Source organism: Saccopteryx bilineata, chromosome 2, assembly GCF_036850765.1.
Source record: "Saccopteryx bilineata isolate mSacBil1 chromosome 2, mSacBil1_pri_phased_curated, whole genome shotgun sequence".
Classification (NCBI taxonomy): Eukaryota; Metazoa; Chordata; class Mammalia; order Chiroptera; family Emballonuridae; genus Saccopteryx; species Saccopteryx bilineata.
In genome coordinates this window covers 311,920,627-311,945,596 of record NC_089491.1, presented here as the reverse complement: position 1 = coordinate 311,945,596, position 24,970 = coordinate 311,920,627, and the positions used below count along the sequence as shown (strand labels likewise).

General features: G+C 43.8%; 1 protein-coding gene and 1 non-coding gene across 12 annotated transcripts in view; both read right to left on the bottom strand.

Moving 5' to 3' along the window:
- The window catches only part of ARHGEF11 (Rho guanine nucleotide exchange factor 11), a 130,013-nt gene extending 106,280 nt beyond the window's left edge, over nt 1–23,733 (bottom strand). For 9 of the 11 annotated variants that reach the window (XM_066261772.1, XM_066261779.1, XM_066261776.1 and 6 more), the window contains exon 1: nt 22,286–23,733. In XM_066261772.1, the coding sequence (XP_066117869.1) occupies nt 22,286–22,317 (32 nt within the window). In that variant the 5' untranslated portion in view covers nt 22,318–23,733. The remainder of the gene's footprint in view (nt 1–22,285) is intronic. The other 2 variants (XM_066261773.1, XM_066261783.1) reach the window with 2 other exon arrangements.
- On the bottom strand, nt 6,814–6,889 carry TRNAF-GAA (transfer RNA phenylalanine (anticodon GAA)). The gene has a single exon. It is a non-coding gene; the product is annotated as a tRNA-Phe (tRNA).
- Nucleotides 23,734–24,970: the final 1,237 nt, after the last annotated feature.

The following is a 24,970-nucleotide window of genomic DNA, read 5'->3' as shown; positions in this document are numbered from 1 at the left end:
GTCACTGGATTGAGCTGAGTGTGGGATTATCAACATGATCCCATAGTCACTGGTTTGAGCCCAAAGATCGCTGGCTTGAAGCCCAAAGTTGTTGGCTTAAGCAAGGGCTCTCTGAGCCACCTGGTCAAGACAGGTATTAGAAGCAGTGAACAACTGAAGTGAAGCAACTACAAGTTGATGCTTCACTTCTCATCTCTCTCTCTCTCTCTCTCTCTCTCTCTAGCTCTTTTTCTTAAAAAAAAACAAAAAAAACCCCCACCAAAACACTGTCAGCTGATTTCTCAACAGAAACTTTGCAGGCCAGAAGGAACTGGCATGAAATATACAAAATGATGAAAAGCTAGGACCTACAATCAAGATTACTCTATCCAGCAAGGCTGTCATTTAGAATCAAACGAGAGATAAAGAGCTTCCTAGACAAGGAAAAGCTAAAGGAGTTCATCACCACCAAACCAGTATGACAAGAGACATTAAAGGGACTTCTATTTCATTTTATTTTTGAGAGAGAGAGAGACAGACAGACAGGGACAGACACACAGGAAGGGAGAGAGATGAGCAGCACCAATTTATAGTTGTGGTGCCTTAATTGTTCATTGATTACTTTTTTTTTTTTTAACAGAGGCAGAGATAGACAGGAACAGACAGGAACGGAGAGAGATGAGAAGCATCAATCATCAGTTTCTCGTTGCGCGTTACTTCTTAGTTGTTCATTGATTGCTTTCTCACATGTGCCTTGACCGCGGGCCTTCAGCAGACCGAGTAACCCCCTGCTGGAGCCAGGGGCCTAGGGTCCAAGCTGGTGAGCTCTTTGCTCAAGCCAGATGGGCCCGCGCTCAAGCTGGCGACCTCGGGGTCTTGAACCTGGGTCCTTCCGCATCCCAGTCTGACGCTCTATCCACTGCATCACCACCTGGTCAGGCATTGATTACTTTCTTATAGGTGCCTTGACCAAAGGGCTCCAGCCAACCCAGTGACCCCTTGCTCATGCCAGTGATCCTGGGTTTCAAGCCAGTGACCTTTGGGCTCAAGCCACTGATCATGGGGTCATGTCTATAATTCCATGTTCAAGCCGGTGACCTTGCACTCAAGCTGGTGAGCTGCAGTTAAGCCAGATGAGCCTTTGCTTAAGCTGGTGAACTTGGGGTTTTGAACCTGGGTCTTCAGTGTCCCAAGCCAAGGCTCTACCCACTGCACCATCACCTGGTCAGGGAAAGGGACTTCTTTAAAAGGAAAAAAGATTAAAAATACAAATAAGCCTTGGTCAGCTGGCTGAGTGGTAGAGCATCTGCCCAGCATGTGGATGTCCCGGGTTCCATTTCCTGGTCAGGGCACACAGGAGAAGCAACTATCTGCTTTTCCATCCCTCCCCTCCTCTCCTCCTGCAGCCATGGCTCGATTAGAGTGAGTTGGCCCCGGGTACTTTTTTTTTTTTTTTTTTTTTTTTTTTTTTTTTTTTGTATTTTTCTGAAGCTGGAAACGGGGAGAGACAGTCAGACAGACTCCCGCATGCGCCCGACCGGGATCCACCCGGCACGCCCACCAGGGGCGACGCTCTGCCCACCAGGGGGCGATGCTCTGCCCCTCCGGGGCGTCGCTCTGCCGTGACCAGAGCCACTCTAGCGCCTGGGGCAGAGGCCAAGGAGCCATCCCCAGCGCCTGGCCATCCTTGCTCCAATGGAGCCTTGGCTGCGGGAGGGGAAGAGAGAGACAGAGAGGAAGGAGGGGGTGGGGGTGGAGAAGCAAATGGGCGCTTCTCCCATGTGCCCTGGCCGGGAATCGAACCCGGGTCCCCCGCACGCCAGGCCGATGCTCTACCGCTGAGCCAACCAGCCAGGGCCGGCCCCGGGTACTGAGGAAGGCTCTATGGCCTCCACCTCAGGTGCTAAAGAGCTTGGTTGATAAACAATGGAGCAATGCCCCAGATGGGCAGAGTATTGCCCCCTAGTGGGCTTGTGGGGTGGATCCCGGTCAGGGCTGTCTCTCTAACTCCCCTCCTCTCACTGAATTAAAAAAATATATATTGCAAAGAAAATAATTCTCTGCCTCACTGGTGGTGGTGCAGTAGATAGAGCATAGACCTGGAATGCTGAGGTACCAGTTTTAAAACCCTGGGGCTACCAGCTTGAGCATGGGGTGTGGACATGCCAGCTTGAGTGCAGGGTCATCAGCATGATCCCAAGGCATTGGCTTGAGCAAGGGATAATGGGCTTGGCTTGATCCCCAGGTCAAGGCACATATGAGAAGCAGTGAACAACTAAACTGAAGCAACTATGAGCTGATGCTTCTCATCTTTCTCCTCCCCCTCTCTCCCTTCCTCTCTCTCTCTCTAATTAGTTAAAACAGTTTTTGTACAAGATGAAAAAAAAAAGAATAAAATTCTCACTGACAAAGTAACACAATAAAACCAGTGGATCAACCAACACTAAAGCTGTTACAAAGATTAATAGGCTAAAGAAGGAAGATCATGTGTAATTACAACAGTAATATAAGGGATATACACATAGAAAAGAAGTAAAAAATAATGGCAAAACAAATGTGAAGGGGTGAGTAAAAATGGCAGTGATTTTAGAAGGTGTTCAAACTTTATCTATCAGTGTTCTTCAACCACCAGACCACTACTGGTCTGCTAGAAATTTTGTGCTGATTTGCAAAAGAATGAACTATCCTGATGTTGTATAAAGATTACAGAATATAATCATTAAATAGGACCACCACCAATCTACAGATTGAAGGTTGAAAAACACTGTATACGTATATGAAGCATATGGTAACCATAAGCCAAAAATCTATGAGATATGCAAGAAATAAAGGAATCCACACATAGCACTATAGAAAGTCATCAATGTACAAGACAGCAAGAGTATAAGGAACAGAAAAGAACTACAAAAACTATCGGAAAACAATTAATGAAATGCAATAACTACATGCCTATCAATTATTACTTTAAATGTAATTAGATGAAATGTTCCAATCAAAATCAAATGATAAAGAAGATGTGGTACAAATATAGAATGGAATATTATCCAGTCATTAAAAAGAATGAAATCTTACCATTTGCGACAATGTGGATGGGCCTGGAGGGAATTACGCTAAGTGAAATAAGGCAGGCAGAGAAAGACAAATACATGATTTCACTTACATGTGGAATCTACAACACAAAACAAACAAACAAAACAAAGACAAATTCATAGATATAGAAAAACTAATGGTTGCCAGATGGGAGGTTTGGGGGCTGGGTGACAAAGGTGAAAGGATTAAGAAGTACAAATTGGCAGTTACAGAACAGTCACGGGGATGTAAAATACCGCTTAGGAAATATAGTTACGTAATAATATTGTAATAATTACATATAGTGTTAGGTGGGTACAGACTTACTGGTGGATCACTTTGTAAATTATATAAATGTCTAATCACTATGCTGTTCATCTGAAATGAATATTGAATGTAAACAATAATCAAAAAATTAAAAAAATTTAAAAAATATATAAAACAAAAACCACTGCATTGTATACCTTCAAGTGGTGAATCTTATGATATGTGAATTATTTCCTAATAAAAATGTTAATTAAAAATTTGTATTCATTCATTTAGCAAAACGTCACTGAGCATACATCCACTACACAGCCCCAGCCACCACAGAGTACACAAAGATAAAGCCCCTGAGTAGCTTAAAGGTGCCACACTGACTGCTCAGTGGCAGAGTGCTGAGTCACTTCTGAGATTTATTCTTCCCAACCTCACTGAACTTTCCTGGTCCCAGAGTACTGCTCTTTCCACATCATTAACCAACCAGGAGGCAAAATAAGAGAGGGGAGTTATCTTCTCAGATAGTGAACGCAAATCTCAGGCCCTAAAGGGGCCATGAACAAGGAAATCTTAGTGGGAAGAGATTAAAAACTCAAGAGACTTGATTTCGATTTCTGATTTACCAATGTCTTTTCCTGGAGGGCCCCTTTCACTTCTGTCAAACAAACCTGATGACTGGCGAGTCAGTCACAAGAGTCCCTCACAGACTTCCATCCACATTTTCACCACTAAGCCGTGCCAGGGGTACAGGAAAATGGAAACAGCACTAGGCTGGGGCTCAATAGACACATTTATTTATTTTTAATCCCAACTCCATTACTTACTAGTTTACAGATCTTAGGCAAATCACTAAAACCTCTCTAAACTTGTTTCCCCATCTCTAATATGGGAATTTTATACTATAGTTCCTATTAATACCTGCCTGGACTACCTCAGTAAGATAATGGACAAAAACCACTTTATAAACTACATATTACACTGCAGAAATACAAAGAAACACCATCATTATTGCATTCTTATCTTGGTCCTAAAATTCCCATCCTTCTCTCCCTATCAACCATGTCCTCCCTACTTAAAAAATTGACTTCTCCCGTCTGTTTCCTGCCTATCCCAGTGAGGTGCCCGTGTGTTTTGGCCTGTGACTTTGTCCTCCATCCTCAGAGCCAGTAAACATAGCATCCTCCCTCTGAGCTGACCTCTACTTCCATCCTCATCTTCTGACTGTAACTTTTCTGTCTCCCTTATTAGGATTCCTGTGATGTCACTGTCCACCTGGATCATCCAGGACCACCTCTCAACATCTTTAATTATATCTCCAAAGTCAGACTCACAAGTTCTGGGGACAACATGGGCTTCTTTGGGCCATTACTCTGTTGACTGTACCTTTTCAGACTGAAGAACTCCAGCCATGATTAGGGAAAGTCCCTGAGCCCCTGGATGGTAAGTAGCTCAACACATGTCTGTACTCAAAAGAATTGAGTTCCATCTCAGAATTTCTCTCAGATAGATCTGGGGTTTGTTCTAATTATATGACATTCATGGATAGCATTTCTCAGGGCTGAGTGTAAATTCATGTTTCTCTGAAATCTTTGGTACTTGTTTTCCTGGCAAATGACAGAGAAGATGGGTCTGCACTTACAAAGCACAGGATCATAAAGTCAGAACAGCTAATGCATGTGTGACATGGTCCTGTTGTTGTGTTTGTCTACCTAGACAGCTCCTAATTTTGTGTCAACAGAATTGTCTGGAGTCCTGCAGAGCAATGTTCATGACACCAGTTGGGGTGATGGCATTGCTGACAACACATGGCTTTCCTCCTCACATTTTTCTTTATGGCTATATTTTATAACAAGCATGTCTTGTTTTTAAAGAAACAATCATTATTTTAAAGAAAAATAACTTGACCTCTCCCCTTGACTCTGGTCTTTTCTTTAATCCTCTCACATATCTCCTCTGGCCTCTCCCATGGCAGTTATAAATCTAGATTTTACTAAACTCATTTGTGCTTTTCGATCATAACTAACGACAATACTAATAATGAGAACTAATTGTTATATACTTATCTGTCTTCTTTACATAGAATGTAAGGTCTAACTATTCCCAGTCAGTGCCTAAAACACTGCCTAACATTTACTATATATTTAATAACTATGTTGAATAAAGAAAAATTTTCCATATCTCGGACCAACAAATGGGAAGCAGGATCTTAACAAGGGAGTGGGGTCTCCCCACCATGCCTTGCCCAGTGCTTTCTCGATTTGCCAGGCCTCAAGTTCAGGATTAGTGAAAGGCTTGAGCTAAAGCAGTAGTAGTTATTAGCCCTAAGGCAGGTGTGGCTAAGAGAAGTAGGATTTCTTCTGGGTTTCTTTTTTTTTTCTCCTTCTTGAGTTTCTGATTATTTAAATGACCCAAAGGCTTGAACTGAGGTTTAGGAAAACCTGACACAGACCTTGTTCTGCAATGACCATTATCCGCTGACCCACCCCTAATACGTCAGACTCCAGGAGCCATTGGGCTGGTGAACCTGGGGAGTTTTCTAGAAATTATAAGAAAAAAACTCACTAATTCACAGGTAGAAAGAAAAGCAGAAGAGGGAGAGACTAAGGTCAGAGCACTCTTAGAAACCCTGGTTGTGTGGTCCCTGAACCTCATTTCAAGTTAAGTGACAAAGGCCTTACAAACCCAGAACAGCATAGGATCCCTATTCCCATCCCTTGAGCAGAGAAGCTATCGGTGGTGGTGTGGGCTGCAGCAAGGGTAGAACGACCACTCTGTGGACCTACATTCTAGAGATACAAGCTCTTTAATACAGAAACCACATTTTAAGAATTCTATTAACTTCTAAAAGGAAATGATGATATGGAAAATGCAGACCCTGGGAACAGTTTGGGGAATTGTAATAGGAAATTTATTCTCTCACTTAATCCAAAACTGAATTACTGAAATTAGCTGTATTTGATTTTGACATTTATATAAAATTCAGTATTTCTATAAGATTACTTTCTGACTTTTGGCTTTAGTTTACTTTGAAATTATAAAAAATCCTATAAACCCATCCATCCTTGAAGATTTCTAGTACACAGGTTTTGTTTTTATCTATGCCAGTGATAGACAGAAAAGGGTTAACCAAGGTTTCACAGGTACAGGACCCAGAAATTCTGCTTTAGTTAATTCACATGTTTTTGTTTTGTTTTGTTTTGTATTTTTTCTGAAGCTGGAAACGGGGAGAGACAGTCAGACAGACTCCCGCATGCGCCCGACTGGGATCCACCCGGCATGCCCACCAGGGGCGACGCTCTGCCCACCAGGGGGCGATGCTCTGCCCCTCCGGGGCGTCGCTCTGTTGCGACCAGAGCCACTCTAGCGCCTGGGGCAGAGGCCAAGGAGCCATTCCCAGCACCCAGGCTATCTTTGCTCCAATGGAGCCTCGGCTGCGGGAGGGGAAGAGAGACAGAGAGGAAGGAGAGGGGGAGGGTCGTGGAGAAGCAGATGGGTGCTTCTCCTGTGTGCCCTGGCCGGGAATCGAACCAGGGACTTCTGCACTTCAGGCCGACGCTCTACCATTGAGCCAACCGGCCAGGGCCAGTTTACATGTTTTAATTCAATTTATTTAAGCAGTATTTATAGAATGTCTACTGTACTGAATGAACTAGGTTAGGGTGTGAAGGTTACAGAATGACCAGCCTTTGCCCTATTAAATCCACAACAAATTGTGCAACCACTGATGCAAAAAGTTTGAAATAGAGAGTTAACAACAAAAGTTCTATTATGAGAAGGTAAGAAAAACTAATAAAGAGCACTCTCCAAGTATGGATCACCTGGGACACTGTTAAAATGCAAATTCTCAGACCCCAACCCCAATCCAAATTTAATCAGAAATTTTGAGCGTAGAGCCCAGCAATATGTGTATTAACAAGCTCTCCAGCTGATTCTAATATGTACTAAAGACTGCAACCTCTGACTTAAGGTGACCTAGCCTACCTTGAAAAGATAAACTCAAAGCGCTATTGACAGGGACAAGGAACTACATTTTTTCTCTTTTCTATTTTTTAGCATACACGAGAGAGGGACAGACAGACAGGAAGGGAGAGAAGGGAGAGAGATGAGAAGCATCAACTCATAGTTGAGGCACCTTGGTTGTTTATGACTGCTTTCTCATTTGTGCCTTGACCAGGGGGCTCCAGTGACCTTTTGCTCAAGCCAGTGACGTTTGGGCTCAAGCCAGAGACCTTGGGGTTTTGAACCTGGGTCCTCAGTGTCCTAGGCCAAAACTCTGTCCACTGCACCACCACCTGGTCAGGCTTCTCCTCTTTTTTCTGACTAAATGCCATAAAAGAATTAACTAGACCAGGCATGGCCAACATACGGCCCACATAATGAGTTTATGTGGCCCGCGATTAAATTTGTAATATTCTCCGCTACTTTAAAATCTCAGCTACTCAGAAGCAGAAGCATCTTTGATTATTGGAAATCGAGATATTTAAGAAGATAGTGATACGCGGTAAAGAATTCCGCATGTGACTAATCTACGGTTAACTTCCAATAACTGGTCAAATGGATTCGCGATACTTCTTTATTTAAAAAATAAATTCCATTATAAAGATTTACAACTTTTGTACTCATCTGTACTCAATATGAACTGTTTGACATTTAGCGATGATGTGAAACCCACATTCTTTTAGGCGGAGTTTGCCAGTGCGCACCCGAAGTCAAACAATTCGTTACTTTTGTGGTCAAGTGTGCTGAATCAAGTGGCACTGTAGCATAGACAATAGCTGCAGTTGATAGCTGAAAACGTGTCCAGGCTGTTTGTAAAACGAAATAATTGTTTTATTTGCGATATAACCCCTTCAAACTCATTCTATTAATTAAATATTGTTTCAATTGATTGCGATATAGTTTGGATATTTATACGGTATGTAATTATATTTTTATTAAAATAATATTGTATATTAAAATTTTTTTCACTCACATTTATTCATAAACAAATTACATAATAAAATTTGTTTACTTAAACGAATCGTTTTTGTATTTAATATTTTTTAATTTTAATATTTCATCCAGCCTGTGAAAAAAGTTTTCTTTCTAATCTGGCCCAGGGGCAAAAACTGTTGGCCACGCCTGGACTATCACCATTTCCTCACCTCCTTTTCAACCCATTGCAAACTGGCTCTTGCCCCCCACTTTACCCCACCCCCCACTACTGCCTAGAGGCCATGAAATCCTCCTAGTTACTAAATCCAGCCATTTCTCTGTCCTTTCCATCCTTCCCCTCTCGGAAGCACCTGACACTGCTGACCTTCTTTCCCTTCATTTCTGAGATTCCACACTGCCCTGGCTCCTCCTGTTTTCCCCCCACTTCCTTTCCAGTCTTTTCTAAGGGATCCTCTTCATTTGTCTTAAATGTAATGCTCTTCAGGGTTCTGCTCAAGGCTCTTTTTTCACTCTCCATGTTGTGCCTCTCATGCCTCTACAACTCTGTCTAGATGGTAATAACCCACAAATGTGATTCCCTATCCCAGCACACTCCTACCTCCAGACCTACATACGCAGCTGCTTGCTGAACATCTCCCTTGGATCTCCCACAGGCACTTCAAACTCAACATGTCCAAAGGCATGCCGACCTACCCTCGTTTCCTCAATCATGCTTTTCCCTTAGAGTTCCTTTCTCATTATACAGTACCACCCACTAGCCCAAGCCAAAAATAAGAATGCCATCTTCGACATTCTCCTTCATGACCCCTCCCTCCACATAACATGACCAAATACTCAATCTCTAATCCTTTATTTTTCACCATCTACAATGTCACTTACCTATGAGAGGATACTCTCTCCTCCAGCCAAGATGACTACAATGATCTCCTAATGCATTTCCCCCGCTCTAGTATTTCAAGCTAACTATCTACACTATAGCCAGGATGATCTTGTTTTCTTTTCTTTTTTTTTTTTTTAATTTTTTTAAAATTTTTTGTAATTTTTTTTAATTTATTTTATTTTTTATTCATTTTTTAGAGGAGAGGGAGAGACAGAGAGAGAGAGAGAGAGAGAGAGAGAGAGAGAGAGAGAGAGGAGAGACAGAGAGAGAGAAGTGGGGGAGGAGCTGGAAGCATCAACTCCCATATGTGCCTTGACCAGGCAAGCCCAGGGTTTCGAACTGGCGACCTCAGCATTTCCAGGTCGACGCTTTAGCCACTGCACCACCACAGGTCAGGCCTGATCTTGTTTTCTTAAAAGCATATATGATCATGTCACCACTTACTAAAAGTCTTACAATGGTTCTCCACTGCCCTCAGGATAAAGTCCAGGTCCTAATGTGGAGGATTACATGGTCCTCAAGCCCCAGCTCTTACTTGTTCTAGTTTCACTTAATTGTTCTATGATTTTGCCATAGATTATAGCTACTTTCAATTCCCCCCCCACCATGCCATTTCTTGCCTTCAGTCTTCTGAATGTGCTGTTCTCTCTGCCTGGATAGTCTCTCTCTCAAGCCTGGCTCTCATTTTTAGGCTTCAACTAAGAGGTCCTCTCCTCTAGGAAACCTTCTTTAATGTCTCTCTCACATGCTTCAAATGACTTCAGAGAAGAGTTTGGGGTGTGTTCATAAAACTCCTGCTTACTTTGTCTCCCTGCACAAAACCGCACTCTCCTTGAGGGCAGGGAATGCGGCTTATTGCCATGGAATCCAGAGCCCATGCCAGTGACAATTTCTTATTTGATGGATAGCATGAATATCCCTCAACTGCAGACCCTGTTCCTGTGAAACCCTAGTGGTTTCTTGCCCCTCTCCCTAGGGCTGTGAAGAGAAAAGGGTCTGTGGTTCTAGTCTCATACAAGGTCCCATTCACAAAGCTATTTACTACACTCTCTCCAGCACCTCCCCGCAGAACAACAGCAGCCTTTCTCTCCCGCAGCAGTCTCTTAGAGTCAAGCTTCTGAGGGCTGAGCTCTGGAGAATAAATAGGGCCAGCCTGGAGCAGGCAGGACAATAATAGCAGGGTGGGTCCAGTGCCCTTCACATTTCTGCAGGGAAAATCAGTCCAGAAACCAGGCCACCAATGAGGAAATCCCCCCAGCTCTGAGAAGTTGAAGAGAAGCAACCCACCAAGGCTGCTCTATCCCTAGAAGAAATAACAAGTACCCACAGACCTAGCACCCAGGAAGAACAAGGGGAATTCTTGATCTTAGTACCTGGCAGCAATGTTTAGAGTTGCTTTCTTGTAATCCCTTGGCCAGGCATGAAGGAAACTGGAAATGTCAAGAATGAGCCAGAGTTGAAGTCAGGAAACAGCTGGTAGAAATATACCTTTTCGGCCCTGGCTGGTTTGCTCAGTGGATAGAGCGTTGGCCTTGCTTGTGGACGCCCTGAGTTCAGTCCCCAGTCAGGGCACACATGAGAAGTGACCATCTATCTGTTTCTCTTCCCTCCCTCCCCCCCTTCTCTCTCCTCCCCTCTTGCAGCCAGTGGCTCAACCGGTTCCAGCATCAGCCCTGCTGCATCAGCCCTGGGCACTGAGGACAGCTCTGCAGGTCTGAGCATTGGCCTTAGGCACTGAGGATAGATATGCTGATTTAAGCATCAGCCCCAGACTCAGCCCCAGATGGGGACTGCCAGGTGGATCCTGGTTGGGGCATGTGGGAGTCTGCCAGGTGGATCCTGGTTGGGGCATGTGGGAGTCTGTCTCACTATCTCCCCTCCTCTCACTTAAAAAAAAAAAAAGAAATATACCTTGTTTTGTTTTGTTTTTTTTGAGAGAGAGAGAGAGACAGACAGGAAGGGAGAAAGATAGGAAACATCAACTTGAAGCTGCGTCACTTCAGTTGTTCACCAATTGCCTCTCATACATGCCCTGACCAGGGGCTCCAGCCAAGCCAGTGACCCCACTCTCAAGCTGGTGAGCCTGTGCTCAAGCTGGCAACCTCAGGGTTTCAAACCTGGGGCCTCAGCATCCCAGGTCGATGCTCCATCCACTGTGCCACCACTGGTCAGGCAGTAGAAATACGCCTTGTACAAAGAGAACTAAACAGGGAACTAGAAGGCAATCAGAAAGATGAAGAGACATCCTTTAGAACCCTGAGTAACAAGATAAAACAGAACCAACATAAAACATACAAAGAATGGAAGAGCACCAACAATTTATTTATAATAGTTTACCATGTGCTAGACATTCTATTAGAACTTTTACATAAATTATTTTATACAAATAAAAGAGAAAAGTTGAATAGCTCTATGTATGTGTCAAAGGAATAGTGAATAATTAAAATATATACAGTTTGATGGTATTAACCAGAAAAGTTTTCCTTGAAGGAAATAAGACTAAAGAGTTGGGGGAGAAAGAGAATACACACGTAAAGCGGGAAGCAGGCTAGTCTACCTAAGGCAGGGTGGCAGATGCAGTAATCAGACTTACAATTAGTGATATGTGGGGTGAATTGAGGGGGGAAGTCATGAATCCCAAGCCAGGGAGACTGGGCTGGTAACAAAAGACACTGTGGGTTTCTAGCAAAAGATTACTTTAGGATGAGATTTTATGCACCTGATTTTTAACTACTGGCTTGTGTTTGTTCCTAGAGCCATGTCTTTTAGAATCAGCATAGGCCTGCCTGACCAGGCAGTGGCACAGTGGACAGAGCATTGGCCTGGGACACAGAGGACCCAGGTTCAAAACTCTGAGGTCTCTGGCTTGAGCATGGGCTCAGCAGCTTGAGCATGGGGTCACCGACTTGAGCGTGGGATCATAGACATGACCCCTTGGTCGCTGGCTTGAAGCTCAAAGTTGCTGGCTTGAGCAAGGGGGTCACTGGCTCAGCTGGAGCCTCCCAGTCAAAGCATATATGTGAAAGCAATCAATGAACAATTAAAGTACCTCAACAATAAGTTTATGCTTTTCATCTCTCTCCTTTCCTGTCTGTGTGTCCCTGTCTATCCCTCTCTCTCTTTCCAAAAAAAAAAAAAAAAAAAAAAAAGAGTCCACACAGGTCTGAGCACCCCAACACAGCTTGCTCTTCCATTGGCAGCTGAGAAAAGGTCAAGCCAATCTGGAGTCCTTGTCAAACTAAATGCCTTAAAAACACTCACCATATGTTTGGCAGTGTAGAATTCACAAAACACTTTTCCGCAAATCATTCTGATCACAGTTTGTGGCTGAGCCGGGGCTCACGTAATGACCTCACTCAAAATCCTATACTCTAAAATTACGGCCTGACCAGGCGGTGGCGCAGTGGATACAGCATCGGACTGGGATGCGGAGGACCCAGGTTCAAGACCCCAAGGTTGCCAGCTTGAGCATGGGCTCATCTGGTTTGAGCAAGGCTCACCAGCTTGGACCCGGGGTCGCTGGCTTGAGCAAGGGGTTACTCTGTCTGCTGTAGCCCCACAGTCAAGGCACATATGAGAAAGCAATCAATGAACAACAAAGGTGTCACAACAAAAAACTAATGATTGATGCTTCTCATCTCTCTCGGTTCCTGTCTGTCTGTCCCTATCTGTCCCTCTCTCTTACTCTCTGTCTCTGTAAAATAAAAAAAAAAAACAAAAAAACAAAAATAAAACATTTTATAAAATTACGCTACTAAGATGGTTTCTGCAGAGGTATCCCTTCAATCTTGGAGTTTGATCTGCTATGTGAAATTGAGGAATGATTCATTAATCAGAATCCAACAAATATATGCTAATCTCCTCAAATCATGACCAAAATTCCTAAGGGGTCCCCCAGAACTCATTCTCCTCTCCCTCCCTTTATAAAGCTGCACTGAAGAATACTAAAACTATTTTGTAAAAATGGCCTAACTTAGGGGTCTTGGCAAATTAAGTATTATTTGATATGTTGTATTCAGAGAATTGCTGGATATCATGCGAGACAAAGTGCCTTTTTTTCTTTTTAGACTTTATTTATTCATTTTTGGAGAGAGAGAGAGAAGGGAGGAGGAGCAGGAAGCATCAACTCCCACATGTGCCTTGACCAGGCAAGCTCAGGATTTCGAACCTGTGACCTTAGCGTTCCAGGTCAAGCTTTATCTACTGTGCTACCACAGGTCAGGCAACAAAGTGACTTTTTAATGATGGTCGTATTCTCTCTAGCAATAGTACTAACCTTCTCATCAGTCAGTCTCAGCAACTTGAGAATCAAATTTGATTCAGCCTTAACATACCTTGCTGGTTTTCCTTCCAAACTGCCTTTCAAATCCTGCCCCTCTTCTTTTTTCCCACATTATCTTTTGCAAAGTTTGCTGCAAAAACTCCTTGCTGGCCTTCTTCGCATGTACATACTAACATCAGAATTCTCCCTTTAAACATGATTTTTATGACATAAAAATCTATATATTGCATAAGCCTCACTAGCTCCCTTTTTCTTACCACGTCCAGTCTGAATAGCTTTATTCTTTTCTATATGTTGACAACATAATTTATCTCTGCTATACAGAGACAAAAATCATAAAATCCTGAGACCACTCCATGTTAGGTTCTACCTCAGAAACTCTGCTTATGTTGTTCCCCTTGTCTGAAATGCCTCCTCTCTCTCTTCCATTTAATAATTCCTAACTACCTCTCCCCTGGCTATTCTCATGAGCACCAACTTTCTTCTCTTTTCGAAATACACCTTTTTGGTATTATGTACTATCTTTTTATTGTTTTGTGAATAACATTTCCCAGCAAGAATGTAAGCTCCACATTCTTGCAAATTCTCTCCCAGAACACCAAGAACTGAGCTATTTGATAAATATTTGCTGTCCAACCAACTGACTGCAAGTGCCACAGACCATAGGTCATCACTTGGATGGTTGCTAGATCAGTTCAGTTTCCCTGTGATCTGATGCCAGGTCATGATTGTTGAGACTATAGATTCCATCACACCAGTTTATAGTAGCTTAAAATATTGGATGAGAAAGTACTGGAAATCAAGACTCTGAAATCACTTCACCCTACCTTTTCAAGGCCCTTTTCTCACTAAGACATGAAGTGCTGTTCTTTAAAATGAGGAAAATCTTGAAAAAAATCAATGGGGGCTATACTGAAATCAGAATAAAAAGACATAAAATGGACTCAAATTGTAGCAAAGGAAAGTTTGGTATCCAAAAGAATTTATAATTATTAAACTCACGGAAACATCTTCCACAAAACACCACTGAAAATGGGAGAGACCTCAACTATCCTAAGTAGCTCAAGAGAAATCCTATTTGGAGTCAGGAGGAAAGGGCAAGGTGATTCCCTAAAACTTCTGTGATTTCCCCCTCAAATCTGTCCAACTGTTTTAGGACCACAAATTTGGGTGTTCTTCCAGACCTTGAAAACAAAACACCTTCCAAATCCTACTCTGAGTCTATTAGGGGCTATAGCCTGCCCAGCGTCTCCCCACATTTCCACCTCACTGTACTTCCACTTTCTTCTCTCATTTCATCAGACAGCTCTGTTCCTTGGTCTTTTCAAACTTTCATTTTCACTGGTTTTTGGGAAGACCAGCTAAGAATTGCTGGGGGGAAAAAGTCCTGCTCACTGAGAGAAAGAAAACAAGGCCTTACGTTTCCAGAGGCTCAAAGAATCTAATAGCTAGAAGGAATCAAATCTTAAAAGTCGGCTAGCCTAATTCACTCATAGTACCATATTTCCCCATGTATAAAATGCTCCCATGTATAAGATGCACCTTAATTTGAGGGCTCAAAATTTGAAAGAAAAAGTATTACATAAAGTTACTGAACTCAAGTTTTATCCATCATAAAATTCATACAACGCCTCATCACTGTCAAAACTCCCATTCATTAGCTTGTCCTCATCTGTGTCTGATGACAAATCACTGTCTTCATATATTGCCTCGTCTCAGTTCCATCTATGGCATTTGAAATGCCACAACCACTGTATAAGACACACCCAGTTTTTAGACCCCAAATTTTTGGGGAAAGTGTGCGTCTTATACATGGGGAAATATGGTAACACAGATGCTGGTGTTCTTCCCTCAGAACTCCAAACCTCTTTTCACAGAAGATCTAACATGACCTTTAATAAAGTAATGATACTTTTTCTTCTTCTGAGATCAGACTCTCCAACTTCTTTTCGTCCTGCTCACTCCCATGGAGCAAAAGCGTGACCCTGAATGCCACTAGCAGGTCTATGCTTCAGCTTTTTCCTAATACAGTGATGGAGAAAAGGGTTTCCAAACCACATGATAAATCTTGGAGTTAAATTTTAAAATCAGTGAAATGGGGTTTTAAAGGCAATGTCACTATGAAGATGTGAAGTAGATTCAGTCAATACAGATTAAAATCACTCCTTTTTATATTTTATGAAACTATACAGTTAACAAAGCCTTTTCATACACAGAAATCAGAACCCCATACCGTTAAGCAGTAAGTGATACTACCCAAGTTTCCAAACTCTATTACATGGAAGAGGTTATGAGTTTCCAGAATGCCTTTGTCTTTATACTAATTTTGGGATTAGCTATGTGCTCTTCAGAGTTTGTTCCTTTTTATTATTAACTCTTATTGTCATTTAACTTTTCGTATTCTCTGTCTATTCTAAATGGGAAGACAGAGACTATCTGAGAGTACTTAGACCATTAAAAAAAAAACCCAGGCTCTGGCCAATTGACTCAGCGGCAGAGCCGCGTGTGAAAGTCCCAGGTTGGATTCTCGGTCAGGGCACACAGGAGAAGCATCGATTTGCTTCCCCACCCCTCTTTCACTCTCTTGCTCTCTTTCTTCCCTTCCCACAGCCCTGGCTCAAACAGTTTGAGCATTTTGACCCCAGGCACTGAGGATGGCTCCATGGCTTCGCCTCAGGCACTAAAATGGCTCAGTTGCTGAGCTACAGAGCAGTGGCCACAGATGGACAGAGCACTGCTGGGTGGATTCGGTCAGGGTGCATGCGGGAGTCTATCTCTGCCTCCCTGCCTCTCACTTAATAAATAAACAACAACAACAACAACAAATAAATTTGTTAATCAAAGGGTGCTCTTTCAAAAATGTTTTTGAGCATCTAAAATTAAGCTTACTTAGCCTGCTCCTGCTCATAATGGTGATTAACTGCTAAATGCTTCATCTGCAAATCCTCTGCCATCTCTCATCTCACCCCTAAATAGGACAAGAACAGATTTTGGAGAGGATGCAGAATAGTAAGGGGACTTACTATTTGTAGCTCTGAATACCTGTCACTTTTCTGGGAGGCCAGATTTCTAAACTAGGTAGAAACTCAGCTGAATGTCTGGTGATTTCTTGGTTCTAAGGCTCAATAAAAACCTGAAGCTGAGATGGAAAATATTCCAGGAACCACTTCCCACCCCCTTCTCAGATAAGTCATACCCTTGGCCTCAGCCACAAACCTTCTGCTCACCCTGAAGGCTCTTTCCTAGGATGGGTCTATCTACCATTCCCCTCCCTCTTCTCTTTCCTCCTCCTCCCTCCTCCACAAACCTTATAGAGATTTTGCCTCTTCTAGAAAGAAAGGCCAGACTGGGGAAAGGTTACATTTAATCTCATATTCCTGATAAGGAACAGTTGCTGGGTCTGAATTTATTGAATTAGGAAAAGTCATATGCTTCTAAAACAAGGAATATCCAGAGATGACAAAACAAATCCTTTCTATCCTAATCTAAGGGAGCCAAGGTAGCTGAAACTTCCACCAAAATTTCTGGGAAGGAGATTCAATAACCTCTTCTCATATTCTTCTAGTATTATCACCCAACCTTTTCCATTGGAAAAGTATTCCTTCTTTCTAACCTCATGAATTTATGTAACAAAAATCCTGTTCTCTCTGGTTAAATTCTCCAAAACAATGAAAAGACCTTTCAGTTACTCTTAATTTGTTTTGGGCTACTTTAGAAAGTAGTGCATGAAGTTAAATCAAATCCATGTGTTTACCACCTAAAATTTATATACAGTTTTATAGTTTAGAAAGCAATTTGAAATATATTATCTTATTTGATTTGCTCCTTTCAACAGCCCCATGAGAGAGATGCAGTAAATGTTATAATTCTCAAATGACACACTTTTTTGTGAAAATGTTTATGAACTGGGAAGCATTTCATATAAATGAGTTATTGCTTTACATATGAGGAAACTCGAGGAATCATGTAACTTGCCCAAGGTCACATAGTTAAGAAGAATGCCAGGGCTCAAATCATGAACTCTTGGCTTAAATTTAGCACTTCTCTGCTTTGGTCCTCACATGAACTAACAAACTCTTCACAGATAAAAGCTATTTTATAGATGCAAATTTTAACCCCATTTGGCCATCTCAAAACATTTGCCATGGAGAATGAGGCAAATGGATATATATGACTTAGCAAAACTCATTACCATTCCTGTAAAAATAATTCAGTATCAATATCTCTGCTTGTAACATCAAACACATTTTTAGAAACTCTAGAGAAGAATACATATTGGTAATATTTTGCTCATGGTCAAAAACTGAAAGGAACACAAATAGCTATAATTTAGCAACCCATTTTTCAGTAACAACTGATTTACACTAATAAAGATTAGCTCTGGTCGGTTAGCTCAGTTGGTTAGAGTGCGGTCCCCAACATGCCAACGTTGCAGGTTTGATCCCAGGTCAGGGCACATATAAGAATCAACCAGTGGATGAATAAATAAGTGGAACAACAAATCAATGTTTCTCTCTTGTTCTAAAATCAATTTTTAAAAATCCTAAAATATAGGCCCTGGCCGGTTGGCTCAGCGGTAGAGCGTCGGCCTGGCGTGCAGGGGACCTGAGTTCGATTCCCGGCCAGGGCACATAGGAGAGGCGCCCATTTGCTTCTCCACCCCCTCTCCTTCCTCTCTGTCTCTCTCTTCCCCTCCCGCAGCCGAGGCTCCATTGGAGCAAAGATAGCCCCGGTGCTGGGGATGGCTCCTTGGCCTCTGCCCCAGGCGCTAGAGTGGCTCTGGTCGCAGCAGAGCGATGCCCTGAAGGGGCAGAGCATCGCCCCCTGGTGGGCAGAGCATCGCCCCTGGTGGGCGTGCCCGGTGGATCCCAGTCAGGCGCACGCGGGAGTCTGTCTGACTGTCTCTCCCCGTTTCCAGCTTCAGAAAAAATACAAAAAAAAAAAAATCCTAAAATATAGTCTGACTTGTGCTGGCACAATGAATTAAGTGTCAACATGGAACGTTAAGGTTCTGGTTCAAAACCCTGTCAAGGCACATACCTGCTCCTCCCCCACCACCTCTCTCTCTCTCCCTCTCTCTCTCTCAAGTCAATAAATAAAATCTTTTAAGAAAATCCTAAAAGATAAAAAATTAGTTGCAAATACTTCACGTTACTTGGACCCAGGAACCACTCCCCAAAGGCAGTTCAACACTGCTAAATAAATATTCCAAAGGCCTCTTTACTTGGAGCCACAATCTCTCTCCACAGAAATCACCTCCATCACGTTGCTTACCTCCTATGAAATACACATCCCCTAGACAGCCTTCTCTAATTGACCTTACTTTAACTATGCTTAAAAATTAATACATTAATGTTGAAAAATCTGAAATGGAAGAACTTACATTTGCTGACATGCTCATTCATTCTAACACACACTTGTCAATATTTATTAGAACATTTACCCTACAGGTGCTCAGCTAGGCATGCAGGATATACCTGAGTAAACCAAACACAGTCCCTGCTTTTATGGAACTTATAGTCTAGTGCTGCTTTTAAGTGGTTTTTAGGAGTATCAGACCTTTCCTATTTCCCCAATTAGATTGTATGTTCTTTGTGAGCAAGAACTGCATTCCTTAATTTTCTAAATCATTCTGATAGCACCTTGCACTAGGCTCTCTATACAACAAACTGATAAGCTAAAAAAGTATCTTTGACTCCATAAGCGAGGGAATTTCCTTCTACCCAATTCCTCCAGTATGCTGTATGATTGTGAATTATTTACTTATTTATTTGTCCAGTACAGATAAGTCTTTATTTATTCATTTTATTTTCCCAAGGGAAGAAAAAGCGTCAGCATTTATGTTACAAATGGAAGTAACCAGCACAGCAAAATCAACCATCAAATAAACCTTCCCCAGTACAAAAGCCCAAGGGGCTCAATCTCCTATAGTTCATAAATGAGGGGAAGGGATCAGGGAAAGAACAGAAAGGTACATGCTTTCCTACATATTGTGAATTACTTAAAATCCACAGTCTTGAACCTGAGATGTCAAAGAGTCCAAGAGAATGTGCCTAAAGCAAAAGGGATAAGATCTAATGCAACTGGAGATACCCTGAAGGTGTGCGGGGCCCCAGAACTGGTCCTCTAATGGGGAAGTGGATGGGGTGGGAGTTGAAGTAAGGAATGCTCACACTCTGCAAAGCTGCATATGTTATAAGAAAAAATGAAGCTTTAATTATAGAAATTACAGGTGTGAGCCTCAAGACTTAAAAAGTACAAAGGAAACTGACCTGTGGGGGTGCAGTGGATAGAGCGTTGACCTGGATGCTGGGGTCCCCCGTTCGAAACCAGGAGCTTGCCCAGTCAAGGCACATATGAGAAGCAACTACTACGAGTTGATGCTTCCTGCTCTGTCCCCCTTCTCTCTCTCTCCCCCACCAAAATCAATCAATAACAAATAAATAAATAAATAAATAAATAAGTGCAAGGGAATGCTGAAGAGCATCTTACCCTACTACCAAATAGAGAATGAAACAGTGTCCCCTAAATAGGACTAGTATACAAACCTATTTAGACAGAGTGGGGCCATAAAAAGAGGCATGGATTCAGATTCAGAAGACCTGTGTTTGAGTTCAGATTCTGCAGCTAGTCAGGGAAGATAGGCCTGGCAAGTCAGGTATCCTCTCTGAGCCTCCATTACCCTTTCTGTAAAATGGGAATAATAACCTCTGATTTGTCTGCCTCACAGAAATATTGTGAGGCTCAACTGTTCCTATGACAGCACCTAAGAAAACGTTCTGTGCTTTACAAATCCCGAGAAGACAGTGAGGATATACAAACTCTGAGGAGCATCTCACATCAGTCCAGGAAACTTTACTGCCTCCTTCTTCACCCCCCAACACCTGGTTTTCCATTAATTCAGAAAAAAAGCCTGACCTGCGGTGGCACAGTGGACAAAGCATGGACCTGGAATGCTGAGGTCGCCGGTTCAAAACCCTGGACTTGCCGGGTCAAGGCACATATAGGAGTTGATGCTTCCTGCTCCTACCCCCTTCTTTCTCTCTCTCTCTCTCCCCTCTCTCTAAAAATGAATATATAGAATCTAAAAAAAAAAAAAAGGTATCTCATAAAAACAGTCCACCCAAATCTCAAAAATGCAAGTGCATGCATTATTCCATAGGTAGGTGGGACATAAAAGTGAGACTAAGAGACATTGATAAGAGTGTGGTGGTTGGGGGGGGGGGAGGGAGAGGGAAAGGGGGAGGGGGAGGGGCACAAAGAAAACTAGATAGAAGGTGACAGAGGACAATCTGACTTTGGTGATGGGTATGCAACATAACTGAACGACAAGATAACCTGGACATGTTATCTTTGAATATATGTATCCTGATTTATTGATGTCGCCCCATTAAAAAAATAAAATTATTAAAAAAAAATGCAAGTGCACTAATTTCTAACCTTCTAGAGGATGAAAAGGGCAGCATGTAAACCATTTCAACTCCCTGCCTTGACATGCCTCAGTGTTTGCTTTACAAGTCAAACTATAGAGAAGCCAACAGAAAGGTCAAAGATGGAGGTTCGAACCAGCCACATACACTTTCTACTCTTTGAAACTGTCTTCCTTTCCACTGTCAAGTTAGGTCCCACTATTTGGAGACTGCTGCACTAAACTAAACAGGACTCTGAGGCAATAGGGGTTACTGTTTGGGAGAGAGAAATTATATGCATTTTAGGACGCATTCCATAGCCAAAAAGATCTCATTATTAGCATGCATTATCAAAGGTAAACTGGACCCGAAGAAAGCAATTACTTGCCTTGCAAACAGTATTCCCTATCTCTTCAATAATAATTTTTCCAGGCCCAGTCCTTCCATTTACTCGTTCAGCCCTACATCCTGTTAGAGTGTATGTGCAGTTCCCACAGAACAGCTCTCAAGATTCTCAAAGAAGAAGGTTGGGAGGAAGGGAAGGAGGGAAAACGCAGACACCTTACAAAGTTGTAAACTGTACTGTACTGTTATAAGTGATGGGGAGGCTGAACAGACTCTGGGGGTGGGGGAGGGGCATCCTGTGCTCAGATTCTATGGGCCAGTGCATCTATCCATCAGGCTTCAGGGCCCAAAACAACTCCTTCCAGCGCTAGGCAGAGGGAAGACTGATTTCGGAGTCAAGCTTATTAAAAACGCCTTGGAAGATTAAATCTAGAGCGTAACCTTGGCAGGTCTGAAGTTAAACCCTAACCTTGGAGAGGAAAGAACTGTAACGTGACACATTCATTTGGGGACTATTAGCCTCTGGTAAAACAACAACAAAATCCAGCCCTGTAGGGGTGCAAAGGGTGTTTCTGTCCCATCATTTAGGCCAAGAACATCCTTCTCATTCTAGAAATTGGATCCAGCCCATCACCAAACCCCACCGTTCCACAACAACCAGACCAGTAAAGGCCCACACCCCGCTCAGGGCCCTTTCCCAGCTCCAACACCTAAAGCTAGTCCCAATCCACCCTTGCAGACTCAAGTACCCAGGCTTTCACCCACTTCCTATCCTCTAGGCTGGCATGTTAGGGACTGAAATTTGGCCTCTAGTCTGGCAAAAGTCAAAATTGGCTAGAGGCATTTGCACCTCTCTTCCGACTCCCGGCTTCACTTTTTATTGCTTGCATTAAAACAAACAAATAAACAAACAAACCACTGAGCCAGATATTTTGAATATGGACACACAGGGAAGATAACACACATGCCCAGACAGTCCCCAGAGACCAATGCATGCTCCTACCCCACCATTCCCAGACCTTTCTTTTGCAACCTTTTATCAAAATGCAACACCCTCCCTCCCTCCCTCCGTCCCTCCCTCCCAGTCTTTCCCTAAGTGTTGAAAAATCACATTATTGGCAAACCTACCTGTCTATACTCTGGGGTAACCTTACACTCATGGTTTCTCGGAGTCTCCACAGTTTCAGAATCCTGTAGTTCTGAAGTCTTGATCAGGACTGAATCCTTGCAATTTTTAAGAAAGGTGAGAGGAGGGCCTCCCAACTTGAAGACTGACTCCTTTTTCCTCCAGCTCTCAGGACCCTAGTAACTGAAGTTCCATTCTACTTTACCAGGTAACATAGTCTGCTTTTTAAGCCCCCTTCCCCCCACCCCCCTCCTAAAAAAATAGGAAAGAAAAAGAGGAAAAACTATGACCTTAGAAACCAAAAACCCAACCACAAATCTCTTCAAGGTTAGGGGCTAAAAAACGAAACAGAAAGAATTTGCCCTCAAAATATCAGTCTTACTGAAAAATACAAATAAAAATCATCCTTTTAATCCAATTTTCCCAGCTGTCCTTGTTGGTAAAAAAGAGCCTCAAGCTCCAAAGGGGGAAAAATTCTGTTCTTCAATGCTTAAAACGACGACAGACACATTTGAGGGAAGAAAGAAAAGGATAAATAAATCCAAATTGGCACTTAACAAAAAAAATCTTCCAGCTGATTTGCACAGTAAAAAGGAAAAATTCAACCATACAATAGTATGTAAACAAAAGCACTCCTTCCAAGTCCAGTACAAACCTGGGAACCAAAATTATGATTAAAAAACAAAAATGGTTTTATGTTAAAGATTTGGAAATTCTTAAATGAGCCAATCGCACCAGAAAAAAATAAAAAATCAAAGAACACCTGAAATGCAATGCGTTTTACCTTTAAAATGGTAGCAATAACCACAAACCAGAGAAAATCTCTGAAAATTTCCTTTTAAACTTGCAGGTTTCCTTCCCCAGTCAGCCTGATTCTCAGACCCAGCCTAGGTACAGCCTTTTTCTGAAAGACATTCCCTGAGTTAGTTCTGCTGTTTTGCTTGTCCACATCCAGGCTCCGAAATTTTCTGTTGCCTCGGCCTCCATGAAACAGATTTCGCTTCCTCCCGTTCCCCCTTCGCTCCTTCTCTCCGGGCCTGAACAACCGCTCCCTTATAATGAGGAGTTTGGATGATTATTGTGGATTTGAGTTCGGGTGGGATTTTCCTCCACACCAGCCTCCTGGAAAATCCGATCGCCTGCTTCTTTCCCGGCCTCTCTTTTTTATTCCTCCCTCGTCTGATCGCGCAGGACCGCCGGCGGCCTCCCGCTCCGGCCGCGCTCGCCCCGCGCCCGACCTTCGCGCTCCGGCCTGGGCGGTCGCGGGGCTCCAGGCTCGGGCGCAGGCCGGGAAGGCGGCGGCAAGCCGGCACGGGCGGGCGTCCGACTCCCGGCGTCGCGGCCGCGCTCGCCTCCTTCCGGGCCCCTTCCCCTTCGGCTCGCCGCTCACTCCGGCGCAGGCCCGGCCCGCCGCCCCCTGCCCGCCCTCCTCCTTCCCCACGAGCCTTTCTCCTTCCCTCGCTCCGGCGGGGGCGGGGCCGCAGGCTCCTCCTCCTCGTGGCGAGGCCGCCGGCCTTTCCCCTCTCGCCGCCGCGGGTCTAGGGATGGCTGGCCGGTCGCCTTCCTTTCGTTAGGTCCTGCCGTGACTCCCGCCGGCCTGTCGGCACCCCCCCACGGAGCTCCCAGGGCTCTCGGCCCCGCTGTGACCCCTCGCCACTGCGCCTGGGCCCACCTCTCTGCCGTCCCACCGTCGCCCCTCCGTCTCCGGCCCTGCCCTTCGGCGCGGCCTAGCTGGTGCGGGGCTTAAAGGGATCGACCGCTTCGGCCTGCCCCGCGACCCCGGTCCCGGTTGCGACTCCGCGCGGTAGCGCGCGCCGCTCTCGCCGCGGTCACCACGCCAGCTGCCGTCTCGCCGCTCTGCCTTGGCTGCTGTTCCCCCCTTTACTGCCTTGTGCTCAGGCCCCGACCTTTGTCCCAGCCCCCCACCCTACCCTTGCTGGGTTCCAGCCCCCCCGCCCCCCGCCACGTTCCAGGTTTTACCTCTGCGTTCACCAGCATCACCGTGCTCTCCCACCGCCACTGCTCACCCTGTTTCCACATCCTTTTTTTTTTCATCTTATTTTTCAAAAATTTCTAGTGGCCTCCTTCCTGGGTGTCAGGAGCTCTTTTTGACCGTTTCCTCCCATTTTGGGGACCCTCCCCACTCCTAACACCCATGGGCATTGGGGGAAAGAGACCCTTGGCTTGCTTTGTTTGGGCATCTTAATACAGGGCTGTGTCAACTGTTTTTTTTTTTTGTTTGTTTGTTTTTTTACGAGAGAGAGAGGGATAGACAGGAACGGAGAGAGATGAGAAGCATCAATTATCAGTTTTTCCTTGCAACATTGTTCATTGATTGCTTTCTCATATGTGCCTTGACGGGAGGGGGGGGGCGCACAGCATACCGAGTGACCCCTTGCTTGAGCCAGCGACCTTGGGTCCAAGCTGGTGAGCTTTGCTCAAACCACATGAGCCCGTGCTCAAGCTGGCGACCTCGGGGTCTCGAACCTGGGTCCTCAGCATCCCAGTCCTACGTTCTATCCACTGCGCCACTGCCTGGTCAAAGCCTGTGTCAAGTGTTTTTGAACTCTATGGAAAAGGCCTTCCAGGGCAGTTCTGTTTTCATACCTTTCCCCGGTAGAATCAGTTTATAAATCTTTCCAAGAAGTACAACACTAGTCAGAAGATCCCAAGTGTTAATAGTTAAA